Consider the following 21,399-nt stretch of genomic DNA (forward strand, 5'->3'; position numbering starts at 1 on the left):
GGGTCACGGGAGCGGCTCGCCAGGATCCCTCGGGTTACTGGCAAGCCCGTTCTTTTCCTGAAAGAGAGGGGCAGGCTGCCCGGAGATGGCCCGGAAGACCACAGTAAAGGCAGGAACCGGAGCGCATACGGCGTTCCCTCTCCTCGGGGGAGAGATGCATGCGTCCGATCTGCATGGGCTCGGGAGAGTGTCCCCGCTCGGGGCGGGGTAGAGCGGAAAACAAAGGAGAGGGCTGAGGTGTTGCAGGCGGTCCGAACGGGTGCGCGGAGGACGAGCATAGACCTCTCTCTCTGCGGTGTTCACGCAAACGATTGTCCAACCGAATGGAGAGAGCGATCAACTGATCCAGACTTGTGGATTCCTCCCGAGAAGTTAGCTGGTCCTTGATGTCATCGGAGAGGGCACTTAGAAAAAACCCCTGCAGAGCCTCCTCGTTCCAGCCGCCCTCAGCCGCAAGGGTGCGGAACTCAACCACGAAGGAGGCGACGCCGCGGGATCCCTGGCGAAGAAGCAGAAGACGCTGAGAGGCCTCTTTCCCCCGGACCGGGTGATTGAACACCTTCCGCATTTCTTCGGTGGAGGCGGAATAGTCAGAACTCGGCCGTCGCCCAGGCGAGGACCTCACCTCGCAAGGAGCCGATCAGGTATGCGATCCATGACTTCTCGGTGGGGTAGGTCTGGGGCTGTAGCTTGAAGACCAGGGAGCACTGAAGCAGGAAGGACCGACAGGAACCCAGGTCCCCTTCGTAGCCTTCGGGAGCTGGGATGAATGGCTCCCGGGAAGAAGCCGATGGACCAGGGGCTGGGAATGGTGGTTCCGGAGAGACGGGGCGCTGGGAGTGTACTGAGATGGTCAACTCACGGAGGTTGGAGGTGATCTCCTGCAGGATCTGGTCATGCTGACCCAGGACTGTACCTTGACAGGAGATCACCTGGCGGAATGCCTCTGTGTCCGCTGGGCCCATGTTGGCCAGTTCGTACTGTTAAGGGAACAGAACGTGGGGACCCAAATGCTGGACACAGGGAGGCAGAGGCGGGGTAAGGGAAACAGGATTTATTGGTAGGCAGGCGGGTAGTCAGGCAGGCAGGTGTCCGATAACAGGCAGGCAGTCAGGCAGAAAGGGGTTCGACGACAGGCGGGTAGTCAGGCAGGCAGGGGTTCGATAGCAGGTAGGCAGTCAGGCAGGCAAGGACGAGACGGTATGCGGGTAGTCAGGCAGGCAGGGGTTCGGTGGCAGGGGGAGAACTAGAGAATAGGAGAGATGGTTACCACGGGGAGAGGTTACGATACAGATGTCTCAAGAGTGCTGGTAGGACCGATACTAACTGAGTAGAAGTAACGACGAACTGGCGCCGGCTGATAGGAGATCCCCGGCTGAAGTAGGGAATGGTGATTGGTGATTGTAAATGGTGATTGGTGTGTCGGGAGAAGGACCAATGGCCTCAAGTAGCCACTAGATGGAGGTATTGGACCGCGTAGCAGGACGCGGCGTGACAGTGTGTGTGTGTTTTAGCATGCGTGGAGGCGTTATTCGATTGCCTGGTACTAATATTCATACTGGTTTAAATGATACATTTGATAGTATTTCCCATCTTGCTGAGCAAGAGTTTTGTTCGAAAGTTCAGTGACTGAAACAAATAAAAGCCCGGGCTATTGAAGTTTTACGGTACCACTGTCATGCACCTACCCGATGTCAAGTGGACCGGGTTGAACTCACTGCGGGTCTCTCTTCTTGTATCCATCTTACAAAAGATATTTTATTACTGTCCTTCTCAACACTCCCTGATCTCACTAAAAGGCTAGCAGCATGAAACAGCAATGTCGACGAGATGCGCTATGCATAGAGAAGAAAGAATACCGACGTTGAATTTGCAACATTTTGCAACAAATTATTCTAAATCTGCCCATACATGGACACGTCAGAACTTTGCGATTTTCACTCGATACAATGTTGCACCTTTGGCTGCTGGTAATGCAACCACAAAGAAGTAAACTCTACGGGGCTATTTTCAGCATTATTATTATTAATAATAATAAAGATCCAGGGCTATAGCCTCGAATGCCCAGGTCTAACGACGCGCCTCTAGAATAATATCGGAGAAAAAAATTGTTGTTCTATTTATAATTTCTGATTAATATATTATTATTCTTAAGGCACTTATGGAAGCATTATTCACTAATAAAACAAGAAATCATCGGCTGAACATTCAGTTTGATCCACTGATTGTTTATTACAATTATGCTTCATTAACAAATACGACAGAAAAATAGTCCCTTACATATGCACAATAAATACGAGGACTAAAACAACAGAAGCAGCAGACTTCAACAGGTGTGCACGTAGCTTTAATAACTGAACATGTTCTGCGGCCGCTTGGTTCCCATGAGAACACAAAAAATCAAGATTCAGTTTAAAGTAATTTACAACATACAACATTATCCCATAGACCTCTTGGTTATTATGAATAAAATATAAAATCTGCTTTAAATCAGGTTGTAAATCAGGGTTATAACAAAAATGATGATATCAGAGCCCATAGGACCAAAACTGGTGACGTCTGAAAATATACAAACATTTACCATCAATAGGTATTTTATATACATTTCAAATAATACATGTGCTTATCTAACTATGGGAGATCTTAAAGGTCTTTTCATGGTTTATCATGCTATACTTTCTAGAAGAGGGAGAGAGGGAAAGAAAAAGAGGGAGAGAGAGAGAGAGAGATAGATAGAGAGGGGGAAAGAGAGAGAGAGGGAGAGAGAGAGAGAGATAGAGAGGGGGAGAGAGAGAGAGAGAGGGAGAGAGAGAGAGGGAGAGAGAGGGGGAGAGAGAGAGGGAGAGATAGAGAGAGAGGGAGAGAGAGAGAGAGAGAGGGAGAGAGAGAGAGGGAGAGGGAGAGAGGGGGAGAGAGAGGGGGAGAGAGAGGGAGAGAGAGCCACTGAGTCATCAGTCCTCTCAGGCCTCCAAAGAGCTTTCATCAAAAGCCTCTCATCCTCTAACTAGTGTGTGTGTGTGTGTGTGTGTGTGTGTGTGTGTGTGTGTGTGTGTGTGTGTGTGCCCGTGTTCCTCCCCTCCCGCGCCATTTTTTTTTTCTACAACCTACACAGAGTCGCTGAGCCCCCCTTCCACCCTCCCACTGGGGTCACCCACCACCCTACCCTAACCCCAGGGAGGAGGTCCTCCTGGGTGAAGGAGGACCAGAAGGTGTGGAGGTGTGTCAGTGTGTCTGAGGACCCTCCTCCACCTGGGGACACTCTGTAGAAGGACAGAGAGCCAGCAGGCCGGTCCAGATACACTCCTACTCTGGTGGAGCCAGCGGGGGGGAGAGGGAGGACTGTTACTCTACTGATGTACCGGGCAGAGTAACCATCATCAGAACAATAAAGACCCCAGGACTTGTTGTTCGCTCCAAGCAGGCTGTCATCACCCTGTCCTCTCCTTGTGATTCCTCTGTATGTCACTCCTATAACAACACCTCCTTCCCACTCTACCTCCCAGTAACAGCGGCCAGTCAGAGCCTCTCTACCCAACACCTGGGCCCAGGTGTCAAATCTCTCTGGCTGATCCGGATACGACTGGTCCTCTCTAACCAGCGTCACCTTCCTGTTGTCCTCAGACAGAGAGAGTCGTCTGTGGGCCGTGTTGGGGTCCAGTGTGAGTTCACAGGAATCTGAGGGAGAACCAGACATGATATGAATACATCAGTGCATAACACATTCAACAGTGTTATGAATACATCAACAACAGTGTTATGAATACATCAACAACAGTGTTATGAATACATCAACAACAGTGTTATGAATACATCAACAACAGTGTTATGAATACATCAACAACAGTGTTAAGAATACATCAACAACAATGTTATGAATACATCAACAACAGTGTTATGAATACATCAACAACAGTGTTATGAATACATCATCAACAGTGTTATGAATATATCAACAACAGTGTTATGAATACATCATCAACAGTGTTATGAATACATCATCAACAGTGTTATGAATACATCAACAACAGTGTTATGAATACATTAACAACAGTGTTATGAATACATCAACAACAACGTTATGAATACATCAACAACAAACATCTCTCCTTGGATGCAGGACTTACCAAAGACAAGCAGCTGAGCGCTGTGATTGGCCGTGCCAGCGCTGTTGCTCGCCATGCAGCAGACCGTGTTCACGCCATACCCCACCCCTCTGACGAAGAGGAAGCCCCTCTCCACCCAGGCCTCTGATTGGTCGTCTGTGCCGTCCCTCTCCAGGGGCCTGCCGTTGTGGAGCCACTCTACTGTGGGCTCCGGCGTGCCGCCGGCGTGGCAGGTATAGCGGGCCGTTTGGCCCACGGGCAACACGTGGGTAGAGGAGTGGAACTCTGTGATGCTGGGGGCCTCCTCCTCCGTGGGCATCACTGAACCTGAAGAAAGCAGGAGGAGAGGAGTGAACGTTTACAACACGGATCTAGAGATGCAGCGTCAGACACTCCCTTCACTCTGTCCTAACACCTGTCCACTAGAGGGCGACCCAGGGGATTCACCCCCAGTATTCTCGCCTGCCTCTTCATACATGATTGAATATCACAGCAGTGTCTACAAAGATCTCCCAGGGAGGGGAAGTCACTCCAGCGCAGAGATTAACGAGGCGGGGGCGGAGCTTGTAGAGAAGAACGCAAAACCGCTCAAAGAGAAACTTTGAGCAGCTCAAAGAGAAACTAGTGCAAGTGAACCCAGAAAGGGTTGACCCTTGTAACCTGACCTTAGTAGACTACAATAGAAACATGACCTCAATAGACCACGATAGAAACATGACCTTGGTAGACCACAATAGAAACCTGACCTCAATAGACCACAATAGAAACCTGACCTTAGTAGACCATGATAGAAACCTGACCTCAATACACCACGATAGAAACCTGACCTCAATAGACCACAATAGAAACCTGACCTGAGGAGACCGCAATAGAAACCTGACCTGAGGAGACCACAATAGAAACCTGACCTTAGTAGACCACAATAGAAACATGACCTTGGTAGACCATAATAGGAACCTGACCTTGGTAGACCATAATAGAAACATGACCTCAATAGACCACAACAGAAACCTGACCGTAGTAGACCACGATAGAAACATGACCTTGGTAGACCACACTTTCTATTGTGGTCTACTGAGGTCATGTTTCTATTGTGGTCTACCAAGGTCATGTTTCTATTGTGGTCTACTAAGTGGACCACAATAGAAACCTGACCTTAGTAGACCACAATAGAAACATGACCTTGGTAGACCACAATAGAAAAATGACCTCAGTAGACCACAATAGAAACATGACCTCAATAGACCACAATAGAACCCTTACCTTAGTAGACCTAAACACATCCAACAACCTTTCATCTCTTAAAGCGTGTATTTACTGTATCAACGGCACAGAGAACAGAAAGGAGGAACCGTTCTCCACTCATGAACACAAACAAAGTCTGCGGACCCTTTTCGTTCCGCTCAACCTCCAGATGATCCAGGTCTACGCTCTTCTCACAGATCCAGTGGTGCAGCCTGTAACATGGTTCTTCGGACCAGCCGTCCTCCCCTGCCACGACACAGTCTCTTGCTTGGCCGTCATCGCGTGGTTTGACGTGTCTCCAACTGAGAACCACGAGGAGGAGACAGAGGAGGTCACTCTGTCACTCTCAGAGAACAGATGCTGCTGAATAGAGTCTTCAGCCTTACCTTGAGGTCATGGGGGTACCATCCACCCACTTGAAGGTCCCCTCTGTCTCTCGATCACTCAGTCCAATCCAGGAAGGACCCATCAATCTGCTGACAAACCTGAAAACCTGGTTCTAAAGGTAAAAGCATCTGTTGTCATGACCACAAAGTACACACACACACACACACACACACACACACACACACACACACACACACACACACACACACACACACACACACACACACCAGTTCTTCTCTGCTGTTGATGACCACCAGGTCTGCCTTCCTCTGCAGACAGTCTTCTCTACTGGCCCTCCAGCCCTTCTTAGTAGTAGAAATAAGGTAGAAACTCTTGTCGTGAAACATCCAGCCCTGAAGTGTCATTTCATCTGTTGAATGTAAAAGAAAATCCTGAACAAACATAGAACTGCTTATCTTACGGTCTTCATTACTGACACACAACCCTGAGACCTGACCTTAACAGACCACATAGAAGCATGACCTGAATAGACTACAATAGAAAGCTGAACTTAGTAGACCCCAATATGAATCACAAAAGCAGAAGGTGTTTTTGAAATGAATGTTAATGACGCGGTTGATTTAATAACTTGGATAAAACCCTCACCGAGTTCACCCAGTAAGTGCTCTCTCCCCTCCCTCCAGGGTGACGGTGAGTCTAGGACAGGACAGAGGAATACAGAAGATATGAGCTCTAAAACAGAACGACATTGTCTCTAAACATCACAGGACCCACAGCCAACCAAACACAAAGTCCATAATATTAATACTAATTCAAATAGCAATAACTACAGTTATCAATATCATTATCGTTGCTATTGTTACAATTATTCATATTAGTAACACAAATTCTAACAAAAACAATAATGATCATTATCATTGCTATTATTACAACTAGAGGTTGAGCGTGCGCATTGCACGCTCAAGCTCTAGTTGTAATTAAACCCATAGCTATAATGTGGAAACCCCAGTCGATATTGTATTTAATTTCTGAGTGCATAATATAATAACATTTTGCCTATAATTTTACAGCGTATAACATTTCGGTTCAGCTGTTACGTAATGAAGCAAGACTAATAATTTTCTCTTTAGTTATGAAGCAAGCATCTATGGGGTCAGAACAGTCTCATTAATATTGAATCCACAGAGAAGGATTTACAAATGTATTTTGTGATTTATATATAAATGATTCTCTTCTCACAAATACATTTCAATGCACACACAAATGGATACCGGTATGTATAAATGTAAAATAAATCCATAGACAAAAATACGTTTCACAAACACATTTCTGATCCACACACAAATGTGTCTTGTTTTAAATAAATGCAATATAAATCCATAAATATATTAATAAAAAACATATTTGCAATTTTCATAAAAAATGTATTTGGATGTTGTTACATTTATATACAAACTGTTAAACTTGAATTAACAAGACGCTTTTCATTTGTTAACTTGTTTGAATTTGTGTGTGAACTGGTCTGTATTTATGTGTGGATTTTGAGACTCTCCTGACGTGACTGGATTCACAAATGCATTTTTTTCAATAAGGAACTCTCTGTAGCCAATCAGATGCCTCCCTCGTTTTCAGCCAATCACATGACTGCAGTCCCGACCTCTGAAGAATAAGTCCAGCCTCCGAGCCTCCCGGTTCCCTCTGTCAAATGTCTATGGGAAATAACGGGGCTTTTGAATGATCGTACATAACAATCTCTAGGTGGCGAAGCAGTCAAAGCTGCGTCACGTTTTCAACTACACACTTTTTCCATCTAGTTTCGACTGGGTTTGGGATTGTCGGCGCCGTTAAAGTAGTAAACGGCACCGACAATCTAAAAACCCAGTCACTGCAGCCATGTGATTGGCTGAAAACGAGGGAAGCATCTGATTGGCTACAGATAGTTCCTTGTTGAAAAAAATGCATTTGTGAATCTAGCCACGTCAGGAGAGTCTCAAAAATCCACATATAAATACTAGGGTTGGATTAAGTGATTGGTTTCAGCGATTCAGTTTGCGTCATTCAGTTCGCCAAGAGGAGTCGTTCGCAAATCGTTTGTTCGTTCGTTCAGTCGAGTTTCCGGTAGCGGTGAGTCGAATCATGGAATGAACGGCTCAGACTCAGCGCCTCCCTCGTTCTCATTCTCATACGTCAACATTAGAACTTTAACCAAACGCAGCGGGATGGGGGGTGTAGTTGATTATTGGATGTTTAACATATCAGCAAAATAATAGACTTGATTTAGCAATGATGGTGGGTGTCCCGGGTGTTTTAGGCTCCCATAAACAGAACCCTGTGCAGCCCAAGACTAAATCTAGCTGCCAAAATTAACACTGCCTTCAAAACGAGAGCTGTTTAATTGTGAAAAATGCATTAAACTGTCATCAGACAACGCGGTTATATGCTATTGTAATGACCTCGCCGGTGACATAACGATGTCCAGTCATGAGTACATGAAGGAACTTTAATGTAACAAACCAGGTCACTGAAAACCCGTAGTCAACGGCAAAAAGCCACACTAACAACAACCGGTTACCCGGGCAACCCCCCAACCCGGTCCCTTCAACGTGCAAGCCCCCACCCTCCTGTTCTCCCAAGGCCCTCCCCCAGCTGACCTGATGATTCGCCCCCCACACTGATTGACAAGAAGAACATCCAATGCATGCACAGAGAACAACTGGCATAATGGACAACGAAATACAATGCAACACATAACACACAAACTCTTTAAATGTCCCAGGGTCGCTACACTATAGACTCTAGAGTTTCTGGTATAAAGGCTGGGACGAATTTCAAATGATAAATATGTACACTTCATGTTGAAAGTATACTGTCGCGATTCCCATTGAAACGAATTGCGCGGTGGCTAGTCTTCACAACGAGAGCTGGTAGGTTGTGAAAAATGTGGTATAAAGGCTGGCACGAATTTCTAAAATTTCTAAATTATAAATATGTACAATGTATCCTTTAAATACGTCCATGCAACAGATGGCCAATGTGAATAATAGATAGCTGGCTCACTAAGCCCAATTGTTTTTTCCCCATTTAACCGGTTGATTTCTGTCTCTCATTGACTAAAATTCAACGAGAGCGTCCTAGACTCAGTCCTAGAACAGCATACGATTGGCTGGCTCTCGTGAGTCGTGACGTCTCTCAGTCGGTCCCTCCTCACCACTCACACAGTGAGTGAACGAACTGTCAGCAAGTCAGCGACAAGTGGGTCTGGGTGGAGTCGAGTCTGAGAACGAACGAGGCAAACGAGACGAACGAGAGAGAGGAACCAGGTCGGTTCGTTCGTCTTAAAGATTCGTTCATTCGAACTGATTCGTTCGCGACGAGCCAACTCTAATAAATACAGACCAGTTCACACACAAATGCAAACAAGTTCACAAATGAAAAGCGGCTTGTAAATTCAAGTTTAAAAGTTTGTATATAAATGTAACAACATCCAAATACCGTTTGATGAAAATTGCAAATATTTAATTCATATATTTATGGATTTATATTACATTGATTTAAAACAAGACACATTTGTGTGTGGATCAGAAATGTGTTTGTGAGAAGAGAGTAAAATATATATAAATCACAAAATACATTTCTGAATCCTTCTCTGTGCATTCATTATTAACGAGACTGTTCTGACCCCATAAGCATCCTTTGCCGCCAACGGAGCTTCATGCCAATTCATTGTCACCCGCGGCCGATAACCACCGTTGTGTCCTCACCTGTTGTGTAAGAGGCAGAGACGTCGAGAACGCTGATTGGCTGTTACGTTACGTCCCTCAGTGGCAACGCTGTTGAACGCTTATTGGCTGTTACGTTACGTCCCTCAGTGGCCACGCTGTTGAATGCTGATCGGCTGTTACGTTACGTCATTCAGTGGCCACGCTGTTCAATGCTGATTGGCTGTTACGTTACGTCCCTCAGTGGCCACGCTGTTGAACGCTGATTGGCTGTTACGTTACGTCACTCAGTGGCCAAGCTGTTGAACACTGATTGGCTGTCATCACCCGAATTTCGCGGCAAAGTTGAAATATTTAAACTCCAGCGAAATGAATATGAAGTACGGTCTAAGTTCGCAAGAGGCGGGATAAGTGCGGCCACTGGCACTGTATTTTGTTTTGGTTTGACCGCAGACAGCACAGAGGCAGAACGGGCAGAATTAATCGCCATCATCTTAGATGATACTGCAACAATGCATCATATATTCCGTTGCATTCACAACATCCGAAGCAACGATCTATGAAAGATTTGAGCACGAGTTAGAGACAAATTGAAGAAAAGACAAGTAAAAAAAAGGCGTCGTGAACGACTGTGTTACCGGAGAAGGAGAGCGTATTTTATTGCTTAAAGGTCCCATGGCATGAAAATCTCACTTTACGAGGTTTTCTAACATTAATATGAGTTCCCCTAGCCTGCCTATCGTCTCCCAGTGGCTAAAGCTTGTGTTTGGTGTAAAACGAGCACTAGGTATCCTGCTCGCCTTTGGAAAAATGGAAGCTCAGGCGTGCTGATTTGGAATGTGGCCCCATATGTCGTCATAAGGGGCCAAGTTACCTCCCCTTTCTCTGCCTTGCCCGCCCAGAGAATTTGGCCTGCCAATCAGACAATGAGCTATGACCATGCGAGCGCCACATGTGTGGCGCTTTGTAGTTGCGATAACCGTTCTGCTTTGATGTTATGGCGCATAAAACGTTGGTTCTTTGACGTCTCTGGTAATTCCACAACGAGACTGTAGTTGGGGTTATCTCCGCCATGGTTGAGAAGGAATTGGGGGAAAGGAACTTTGGCTTTGACTCCCTGAAGTACATGAACCACGACATGGAGGAGAAAGGGATTGTTGCCCGCAATTGTCTCCCGCTTGAGACCCGCTTCTCGCTGCCGAGGGACCACCGCCTCGGCGCTGCAGGAGGCGGTGGTGCCTAAGCGCTGACCGCTGCCGAGGCCTTTGTATAATATGATATTATTTAAAAATAGAGCTCCAAGACTCCCGCCAGAGCACCCGGAGTGTTCTAGAATATTTACATAACACGGCCAAAGGCTGCGTGCGCCTCGCCATTGCGATACATCCACTGTAAACAGGGGGCATGGTACCGTGGCCCCAAGCTGCTCAGGGCCACACCCCCACCCTCCTCCTTGACCCGCCTCTCTCCTCCTCATTTGCATTAAAGCTACAGACACAGAAACGGTGCATTTGGGGAAAGCTCAATGTGCGACTGGCTCGTAGTGGCTGTAATTCTGCACCACGGCTGAATTTCAGGAACGTCTTTAAATACTGTGTTTGGGGCCTACTAATACCTATATTAAATATCCACAAAGTAGCATGCCATGGGACCGCAGTGACTTGGTTTTTAGATTGTCGGTGCCGTTTACTACTTTAACGGCGCCGACAGCTAAGGCAGCAACCTACCTAACTATAGTGAACTAAAGCACGGGCTTGTGTGTGTGTGTGGGGGGGGGGGGGGGGGTGTGAGGGCAAGATTGCCCTCACACCCATTGGCCATTTCTGGCCAAGACAGGCAGCAGTAGCCTACAGTCACACATAGCCTACACATGAAACATAAGAAAAATAAAACAACTAAAACAGTCGGCAGGGGGGGAGGGGGGATTTCTATATCGCAAGACATTTCGGGAGGCTCAGGAGGTGGATAATGCTTAAAGAAAAATAATGTTTTGCAAAAAAGTGTCTATGATAGACATAAGGCTCAGGTGGGAGAGTGTGTCGACGGCGGGGCTGTTATCTCAATCTTGCCGTTGTCTTGAAACATCTGCATCCGCGTGTGTGCAGTGTGTGTATGCACGTGCATGTGTGAGCGTGCGTGTGTGCATGTGTGTGTGGTGTGTGTGTATGCGGTGTTCTGCGCTGCCCTTGTCTTGAAACGTCTGCATCAGCGCGCCCGTGTGTGCAGTGTGTGTCCGTGTGCGTGTGTGTTCGTGCACGTGTTTGTGGATTGTGTGTGCGTGTGTGTATGCGGTGTTTATGTGTGTGCGTGTGGTGTATGTGTGCTAACCCTATTATTATCACTGAATCTAACAAAAACAATATGTATCATTATCATTGCTGTTATTACAGTCATTAATATGATTATACTGTATTGTAATTCTATTCAGGATGATATGATTTAGACTCACTGAAGCGCAGGGAGATGAGGAGAATACTCAGCAGTCCGATGCTCACAATGACAGTGATGTGAAACCATAGAGCTGTTCAGGAGTAGGACACACACACACACACACACACACACACACACACACACGGTCACTTTGGCTAAAAAAGTTTCCTAAAGATAAATCTTAAATGTATTGTGGCATCCCGGCCCCCACCGGGGGGGTCCGGGGGCTTGTGGTGGAGGGCGTGTACCACCGCCATCCACCAGCCGGCGGCAGAGAGCAACACACCCCTCACCCCCATCAGCCGGATGAGGGACACCTGGCCGGAGGGAGGACACTCGGGGGCAGACCTCTAAAAAGGGAGCGGAGGACTGACTCGAGGAGAGCAGGGATAAGGACGACACGGAGGCCCCAGAGACTACGAGGATCGCGGAGACCCTAGCTCGCTATTACCGTTCTTGTTTTGTTGAACTGCTTTGAATAAACGCCGACAACGACTTTCACCCTTGCTTTCTGTGCTATTCTTACCGGGTACCTGACACTTGGGGAAATGGGCTGCCACAGTATTTGGAGGAAAACATACTTTTTTGGATCATTGTTTTGGACTGGATTATTTCTTTTAAATTCTCTATAAAGGACCACCTACCAAATCTTCTCTTACTGGTCTCCTCCCGGTCCAAAGTCGTGTCCTCAGGTTCCTCAGAGAGTCCAGGGTCCGATTCAGAGATGGTGACCATTGTTACTCCCTGACGGCTTCTGAACTTACCCTTCTTCTTTGCTCTATCAGCTGGAAAAACAACGTCACTTGTTTTCATTCTGACCAATTATCAGCTTGCAATCTGATACCATCAGTGTAAGGAAATGTTTTTCTTCCACTACACACAGACTCACAGACTCACTCAAGCACACACACACGGACACACAGAGTATGTAGACACAGATATATTCATACTGCGTGGCTGTCATTCACAGTCCAGACTCCCTACGGTCTGCAGAATCCCTCCCCGTCTTGAAGAAACACCTGAAGACCTCTACTGAGAACACCTCAGTAAGTGATGACTGGTACTGTGGCTCTCGTGTTTAGAACACACTTAAGCAGAGCAAGTACTGGTCTCTAGCGTACATGTTATTATTCCCTCATTATTGACATAAACGCACACATAGTTTACAGTAATACACACAGAAATACATACGTATACACACAGTAATCGAGGGGGGACCACATGTGGCCTGCGTGTCACCACGGTCTTTCACATCGGCCCACGCAGAAAATATGAGGACATGTATTGTGGGATAATTTGAGATATGTTCATATTGATGACAAACTTTATATAATTATGTTAAATTCATAAGTAAACCTGATATCACTTCAGTTAAATGAGCAGCCTTTATTAAAACACAAACTTGTTGATTAAATAAACCATTGTCACTCTAATGTCACGTTGCACTACCATTAATAATAAGTAATGAAAAAACCAAACTTGTGTTCTGCTCCCTAAAGTTACTCTGCACTCTGTTCCACATATATAAAGAACATATATCATGAAACACACAACTACTTGAGATGCCTATCAATAGTCCGTAACTCATGGGCGTAATCACAAGTCAAGCAAGGTTAATGTGAGCTTTTTGCACAGGTCACACACACATGTGGTTATTTAGGAGAATAAATCTGTCTATACGGTCGCTGGTTCATCAGGTCGGTCCCTTTGGCTAAAAATGTTTTCTAAAATTACATTTTAAATGAATGCAGATGCAAACACTTTTTTTTACTGGATAATTTATTTTAAATCCTCTCAAAAGGGCACCTACCAAATCTTCTCTTCCTGCGCTTCCTCCGGTCCAAAGACGTGTCCTCAGGTTCCTCAGAGATTCAAGGGTCCGGTTCAGAGATGGTAACCATGGTTCCTCCCTGACAGCTTCCAATACGTCTGCTCTCAGGAGTCAGCTCTGCTATATCAGCTGGAAAAACCACCTCACATGTTTTAATTCTAACCAATCATCAGCCTGCAATCATCAGTGTCAGGAAGTGACAGTGTTTTTCTTCTACGCTTATCAGATGTCTTCAGTTGACACACAGACTCACGGATGCATGCAAACACAAACAAACACACACACACACAAGATTATTTTTAATTGAATATAAAGATACAACATACATAGGTATAATATAGCAGATAGCGTAGTGGACATGTCTAGGAGTCCACTACATATTTTTATTCAAATTTGAATACAACTTAACTCACCACATTATGGGAACGGCATAATCAGTTTGTTTTGCTGACGTTATGTGTGTGTGTGTGTGTGTGTGTGTGTGTGTGAGTGTGAAAGAGAGCGAGAGAGAGAGAGAGAGAGAGAGAGAGAGAGAGTCTAAAAGCATTTAGGGTTGTTCCAGTAGTTGATGTTACGGTAACACTTTACAATAAGGTACGCATAAACGTAGGTAGTTACTGAGGAACGAATGAGTACCGATTGATTAACAACTGGGGCCCTAACTGGGGCCCTAACGGAGGCCCTGGTTGTTACTCATTCGTTACTCATTTGTTGAGTAGGACACACCTGTTGCTCGTTGACCAATCAGTGGTCAGCAGGTTAACGTATGCTCACTCTGATCCACAGTGTCGTCCAATCACAGGGAGAGGGTTGGGCTCACAGAGGGAATATTAAATTGGGAATCGGGAATTAGGAAGAGTGTGTGTGTAAGGTGTGTGCGAGAAAGACTGTGTGTGAGCGTGTTTGTCTATGTGCGATGAGCATATGAGTGAGTGAGTGAGTGAGTGGGTGAGTGAGTGAGTGAGTGAGTGAGTGAGCCATTTAGAGGTCTTTTGTGTTTAATATTTTTAAGTAAATATATTTTGAGTCCAAGGCTAAAAGTATGAGTTATAATTTATAAAGTGTATGAAATATTAATCTAATTTTCATTCATATGTATATTTATGCATTTTGTGATGATGTGGTGATTAGTCCTTTGTGTCACCTGGGGAAATAGGTGTGTCACGATCTACCTGGAGCCTATTGGAGGCCCTCATATAGGGCAGGCTAACTACTATTGTTCAGGTTTGGAAGGCAGGGAGCCAACAGTTTTCTGACCGCATTATTTACCATTATTGGATACAATATTGGACGCATTATTTCGCATTATCGGACACAATATTGGACGCATTATTTAGCATTATTGGACACAATATTGGACGCATTATTTCGCATTATTGGACACAATATTGGACGCATTATTTGACTTATTATTTTACATGGAAAAGTCCCTTTTTGTACAATACTAAGAACCCTATTTTGGCCCTAACAGTTACATTGTTTGGAGTCTTTATGTTTTGTTATTTCCTGGAAAGTCAACCAGAGTTAACGCGTAATAAATGAATCAACACAAAGTTAAACACTCTCTGTGCGTGCTTCCCAAGAAATGTGTATCGGATTATCTCTGCCTCAGGAACAAATATGGCGAAAAAAGGGTTCGCCACTTCAGGTGGTGTGATTGAGAGGAGGGATATGGCTGTTTTAGTGATATGGTTGACATGGTGTGAATTATTGCAACTGTTTGTTCGTCTGAATTCTGCATTCTCCCTTCACAAACAACATGAAAAATTATTACTTTTGTAAAAGGACGCATTTTTGCTCGGAAAAGTGACTTTTGTGTCTGGTCAAGTGAAAGGTAAATGTACTTATCCGAGGGACAAGGCCTCATGAAAAAGTTATTGTTGACACACACGCACGCACACACACACACACACACACACACACACACACACACACACACACACACACACACACCTTTGCTGTTGTGCAATCTGTGATGGACACTTGTAGACCAACACTATTCTCATTTCAGTCCAAACTAATTTATTTAAAGTAAAATACTTGCAAGCCAGGGCAACATGTTTGTGTTCAGCTGTATGGCTCTGTTGGGGGAAACTGGAGTAGATCACACCGATCTTCATTTCCTGCCTTGCACCGCTGCATCTCCAGATACGTAGAGCTACAGGACGCTACACCCTGAGTCTTATATGTGGTCTGTGTGTGTGTGTGTGTGTGTGTGTGTGTGTGTGTGTGTGTGTATGTGTGTGTCCGGTACCCGCTCCCCGTTGTGTCGTGGTCAAGGATAGATCTCACTGCGAAGTCAGGGTTTAAGCCACACACAGCGATAATTAGCAAGACGGAGAACACATGTACTCGATCTAGGGTCTCCGAGAGCCTCTAGTCCATTGGGGTTTCGAGCTGTTTCCCCATGTCATTCCTGCTGGTCCATCATGCGCTGGAAGGTGGCCGGAGCGCCATGTACTCCGAAGGGGAGGACGGTGTACTGGTACAAGCCCCCTGGAGATGAGAACGCCGTCTTCTCCCGGGCCGCCCGGGTCAACGGTACCTGCCAATATCCCTTGGTCAGGTCCAGGGTCGTGAGATAACGGGCCGGACCAAGGCATTCGATTAGCTCGTCGACGCGGGGCATGGGGTAGGCATCGAACTCGGACGCCTCGTTCAGCCTCCGGAAGTCATTACAGAAGTTATAGGTCCCATCTGGTTTTGGTACGAGGACTACCGGGCTGGACCAGGCACTGCGCGACTCCTCGATGACCCCGAGCTGCAGCATCCGGCGTACCTCGGCCTGTATGGCCTCCCTCCGGGCCTCCGGGATCCTATAGGGGTGGACTCTCACCTTCACTCCCGGCGCCGTCCGGATATCATGGTGGGCGATCGTGGTCCTCCATGGCAGCTCGGAAAACACGTCCCGGTGCTGCATGACGACCTCGTTGAGGTCGTGCTTCTGGGCCGGGCTGAGGTCCTCTCCCACCGGGACCTCCGGGATCTCGCGTCGGGCCGCCAGCGCCAGGGGAGCAGGGTCAGGGGTCCACCTCCCTCCACTGCTTCAAAATGTTAATGTGGTATATTTGGGTAGGCTTTCGCCTCCCTGGTTGTCTAACCCGGTAGTTTACCTCCCCCACACGTTGAACCACCTCATAAGGTCCCTGCTACTTCGCAAGGAACCTACATTCCGCCGTGGGGACCAGGACCAGGACCAGGTCCCCAGGCTGGAAGGTTCGCAGCTGGGCTCCCCGGTTGTAGACCCTCGCCTGGGCCTGCTGGGCTTGCCGGAGGTGTACCTGGACGATGGGCCACACCTGGGCCATGCGGTCCCTCACCTGTTCCACATGGTCCAGGGTGGTGCGGTGGGGGGATGGCTGGCTCTCCCATGCCTCCTTGGCTATTTCCAGGATGCCGCGGGGCCTTCGTCCGTACAGCAGCTCGAAGGGGGAGAATCTGGTGGACGCCTGGGGGACCTCCCATACGGCAAACAATATGTGTGGTAACAGCTGGTCCCAGTTCTTACTGTCCAGGTCCATGGCCTTTTTGAGCATCTGCTTCAGGGTCTTGTTGAACCGCTCCACCAGGCAATCCGTCTGGGGATGGTAGACTGAGGTCCGAAGCTGCTTTACCTGCAGGAGTCTGAGTAATTCTTTCATTACACAGGACATGAAGCAGGAGCCCTGATCCGTTAACACCTCCTTGGCTATCCCTACCCGGCTAAACAGTAGCATTAGCTCCCGGGCGACCGCCTCCGCGGTGCCTGCGCGCAGGGGTAGCGCCTCGGGGTACCGGGTGGCGTAGTCCACCAGTACCAGGATGTATCGTGTCCCCGGCTGGTCTTGGGAAGGGGCCCCACAATGTCCAGTGTTATTCGTTCGAAGGGAGTTTCTATGATCGGCATGGGGATAAGGGGGTTTCTGACTGTGGCCCGAGGCGCTACCCTCTGGCACTCGGGACACCCCTGACAGTGACGCTCGACATCCCTCTTTACCCCCGGCCAATAGAATCTCGCGAGGACCCGTTCCCGGGTCTTGTCCATGCCCAGATGGGCTCCGAGGAGGTGGGTGTGGGCCATGAACAGCACCTTGCTGACGTATGTGTGGGGCACCACTAACTGCTCCCTCTTTGTGCTGAAGTGTGGGTGCGGGAGGTGACTCACCGAGTCTCGGGTCTGTCCGTCGTGGACCAATACGTGCCTCCAGGCATGTTTAATGGCCTCGTCTTGGAGCTGGGCGGTGGCAAACTGGCCGGGTCGGGCTGAGCCTTCCCCCCTCCCCGGCAAGAAGTCCGAGAACTCGGTGAGGGGGGAACTCTCCGGCTCCTCCGGGGGATCTAGCTGCTCGGGTGCCGTGAGGGTTTCCGGGGTGTCGGGGGAAGGTTCCGGTGACCCGGTCCGGACGGGTCCTCTTCCCGTGTGGAGCGGGGACCCCGGTGGGGAGGGTCCGTTCCCCTCGGACTCCTGGTCCTCCGCCGTCAGCTCTCCGGGGGATGACGGGAGCCTGGTGGCCCCGTAGGCCTGCCGAGCTCTCCTCGCCCCTCCGCGGGGAGGTTCTCTCCGGCTCCGGATTTCTCGCGCCGGGTCCCACAGCCGGTGGAAGATCGGGCAGTCCCTTCTGATCAGTAGCGGCACCAGGAGGTGGGGTACGATCCCCGCCCGAGCCGTGAACACCCCGTGTGGGGTCCGGACGACCACGTGGCAGGTTTCGTAAGTTCGGCTATCCCCGTGCACGCAGGCGGGTTCCCCTTCCCTTCCGCCCGCCAAGTCGGGGCGGAGGAGGGTGACCACGCTGCCGGTGTCCAAAAGGGCCTGCGTGTCCCGATTCATAACCCGCGCCGGTATGGTCAGGCTTCCGGACGTCCCCTGCGCCCAACAGGTCGCCAGCACGCAGGGTTGGCCCGTCCCCTTGTCCGCGTAGGCCGACGGCATCGACGTGTCTCGGTCTCCCGGGCAGTAGCGGGCGAGATGGCTGGGCTGGCCGCACTCGTAGCAGCGCCTCCCCTCGCGACTCTCCTGCATCCCGCTCGGCGGGTCGGGGGAGGGTGCCGGGGCCCCGGTCGTGTGTCCCCATTGGTCTCGGCGGGTCTTGACGAGTCGTGGGGTGTTCCGGTTCTGGCGCTCAGGTGCTGGGCCACCTGCCAGTTCTCCAGCTGTCGGACCAGGTCATCCACTGTGTCGGGATGGTGGTGTGCCAGCACCCGTCGGGCGTCCGGCGGGAGCCGACGAAGGGTGTTGTCTATTATCAGCCTGTCGATAGGGCTGGGTCCTTCTCCTGTTGCCAGCCACCGCTTCACCAGTCAACTGTGCTGGGCGATCTGCGTCCGTACGGCGCCCCGGACGTCGAATCGCCAGTCATGGACGCATTGCACGCGAGCCGTGAGGTTGTGACCGTAGTACGCCAGGATCGCCTGTTTGAGGGCCGGGTACTGTCCGGCAGTCTCCGCCGGTAGGTCCTGGCTCGCCTGCTGGGCGGGCCCGGTGAGGAACGGGGCCACAATATGGGCCCACTGCTCCTCTGGCCAGCTTTCCCTCTGGGCGGTCCGCTCAAAGACCTCCAGGTACGCCTCCACGTCGTCGGCGGGCCCCAGCTTGGTGAGCCGGCTGGCAGGGGCAGCGGTCGGGGCGGGCGGACGGCGTGCTGGGTGAGCCGCACTACGGCCTCGCGGAGCAGGGCAATGCTGTCCGAGGTCTCCCGCTGCTGTTGCTGGGCGGCCGTCGCCGCGGTTCCGTCCGGGTTCTGCATGCCGGACTGGTGGTGTAGTGGGGTCCTTCAGACTGCCTGCATTCTCCACCATATGTGGTAGCCCGCTTCCCAATGTACCAGGTTTCAGGTACGAATCACACGTTGAACAAGGGTTAAGCCGCACTCTGCATTTATTCAACAAGAATCAGAAATACAGGTACTCGATCTAGGGTCTCTGTGAGCCTCTAGTCCGCGGGCGTGTCGAGTAATCCCTTTGTGTCGCTCTTCTCCCGTCTCCCGCTCTGTGGTCCTTTTTAAGATGGCTCCGGGGCTTTCTACTCCCTGCGGCCAGGTGTTCCCCATCTCGCTGATTGGGGGGAGAGACGTGGTGCTCTCTGCCACCGGTTGGTAGGTGGCGGCGGTATACCCCGTCCACCACTGATTCTCGGACCCGCCCGGGCCGAGGTTTAAGGGGCGGGATGCCACACACATGTGTGTGTGTCTATGTGAGTGTGTGTGTGTGTGTGGTGTGTGTGTGTGTGTGCGCACTATAACCAACTCAATGACTCTCTCCTTGGGGTTGGACAGTCCCAGAGAGTCCAGTCCTTGTTTACTGATGACCTGCAGAGAGAGACAGCTAGTTAGCCACAGCTAGTTAGCCACAGCCAGTTAGCAACTGCTAGTTAGCCACAGCCAGTTAGCCATAGCCAGTTAGCCACAGCTAGTTAGCCACTAGTCATCAGGTCAGGTCTCCATAGAGTCATTCAGTAGGGTTGGTTAAGTGCTCTCATACTGGGACTGGTTCTGCCTCTCCGCTGGTTTCCAGTTCCATGCCACTCATACAGATCCAGCCCCCGGCAACCTGATTGGTCGACCAAAAGTCTGTGACCTCCGATGGTCCAGCAGCTCAAAGATGGGCGGGGCCTTCCTCTGAGGTGGGCTTGGCCTCCTCTCTGAGGTGGGCGTGGTCTCCCTCTGGGGTGGGAGGAGGACAGGAAGTGCATGGGGAGGAGGACAGGGAGTACATGGGGAGAAGGACAGGAAGTACATTGGGAGGAAGACAGGAAGGGGAACATGAAGAGGAAAGAATACGTTTTCTATCTACAGTGGTTTCAGTTGGCTTGCTAAGGTGAGGCCGTCCAGTACACAACACTGGACTACACAATGCAGTGACGCTGTGCAGTACTCCCAGTACTGGAACATGGCAGCACAGCCCCAGGAGGAGCCCTGACCTGAGCGCGGCTGCAGACGGCCTCGTAGACGGGGTGGAGGGCTGTGACCTGGTAGTCCAGCAGGTTGGTGGAGACCTGGGCCAGCTGGGGCTCCTCCAGGAACCAGCCCAGAGCCTGCACCTTCTGGGGGGGGTCAGGGGGGCTCCCACCGCACACACGCCCCGGGTCGGACCCCAAGGGGGCCCTAACCCCCAGATGAAGACTATCTAACCCCCCTGTATCTGGTCCTGGTACCTCCCCCCTCCCAGATGAAGACTATCTAACCCCCCTGTATCTGGTCCTGGTACCTCCCCCCCCCAGATGAAGACTATCTAACCCCCCTGTATCCGGTCCTGGTACCTCCCCCCAGATGAAGACTATCTAACCCCCCTGTATCTGGTCCTGGTACCTCCCCCCCCCAGATGAAGACTATCTAACCCCCCTGTATCTGGTCCTGGTACCTCCCTCCAGATGAAGACTATCTAACCCCCCTGTATCTGGTCCTGGTACCTCCCCCCCCCAGATGAAGACTATCTAACCCCCCTGTATCTGGTCCTGGTACCCCCCCCAGATGAAGACTATCTAACCCCCCTGTATCTGGTCCTGGTACCTCCCCCCCCCCCCAGATGAAGACTATCTAACCCCCCTGTATCTGGTCCTGGTACCTCCCCCCCCCCCCCAGATGAAGACTATCTAACCCCCCTGTATCTGGTCCTGGTACCTCCCCTCCCAGATGAAGACTATCTAACCCCCCTGTATCTGGTCCTGGTACCTCCCCCCCCCAGATGAAGACTATCTAACCCCCCTGTATCTGGCCCTGGTACCTCCCCCCCCAGATGAAGACTA

At 49.6% G+C, this 21,399-nt stretch overlaps 1 protein-coding gene across 1 annotated transcript; it reads right to left on the reverse strand.

Annotated features, from left to right (window-relative positions):
- Positions 1-590: 590 nt before the first annotated feature.
- LOC307091597 (uncharacterized protein) lies at positions 591-11,931 on the reverse strand (the record flags this gene model as incomplete). The annotated part of the gene is made up of 8 exons (XM_079759226.1): positions 11,865-11,931; positions 6,342-6,392; positions 5,963-6,105; positions 5,735-5,847; positions 5,493-5,650; positions 4,125-4,430; positions 1,200-1,246; positions 591-980 (listed from the first exon to the last, which is right to left on the reverse strand). Exons 3-8 carry the CDS (start codon positions 6,098-6,100, stop codon positions 591-593), a joined length of 1,152 nt encoding a protein of 383 aa, XP_079615352.1. The 5' UTR covers positions 6,101-6,105; positions 6,342-6,392; positions 11,865-11,931.
- Between the last annotated feature and the right edge of the window lie 9,468 nt (positions 11,932-21,399).

The sequence above is a fragment of the Pollachius pollachius genome, assembly GCF_949987615.1.
Source record: "Pollachius pollachius genome assembly, contig: scaffold_32, whole genome shotgun sequence".
Lineage (NCBI taxonomy): Eukaryota > Metazoa > Chordata > Actinopteri > Gadiformes > Gadidae > Pollachius > Pollachius pollachius.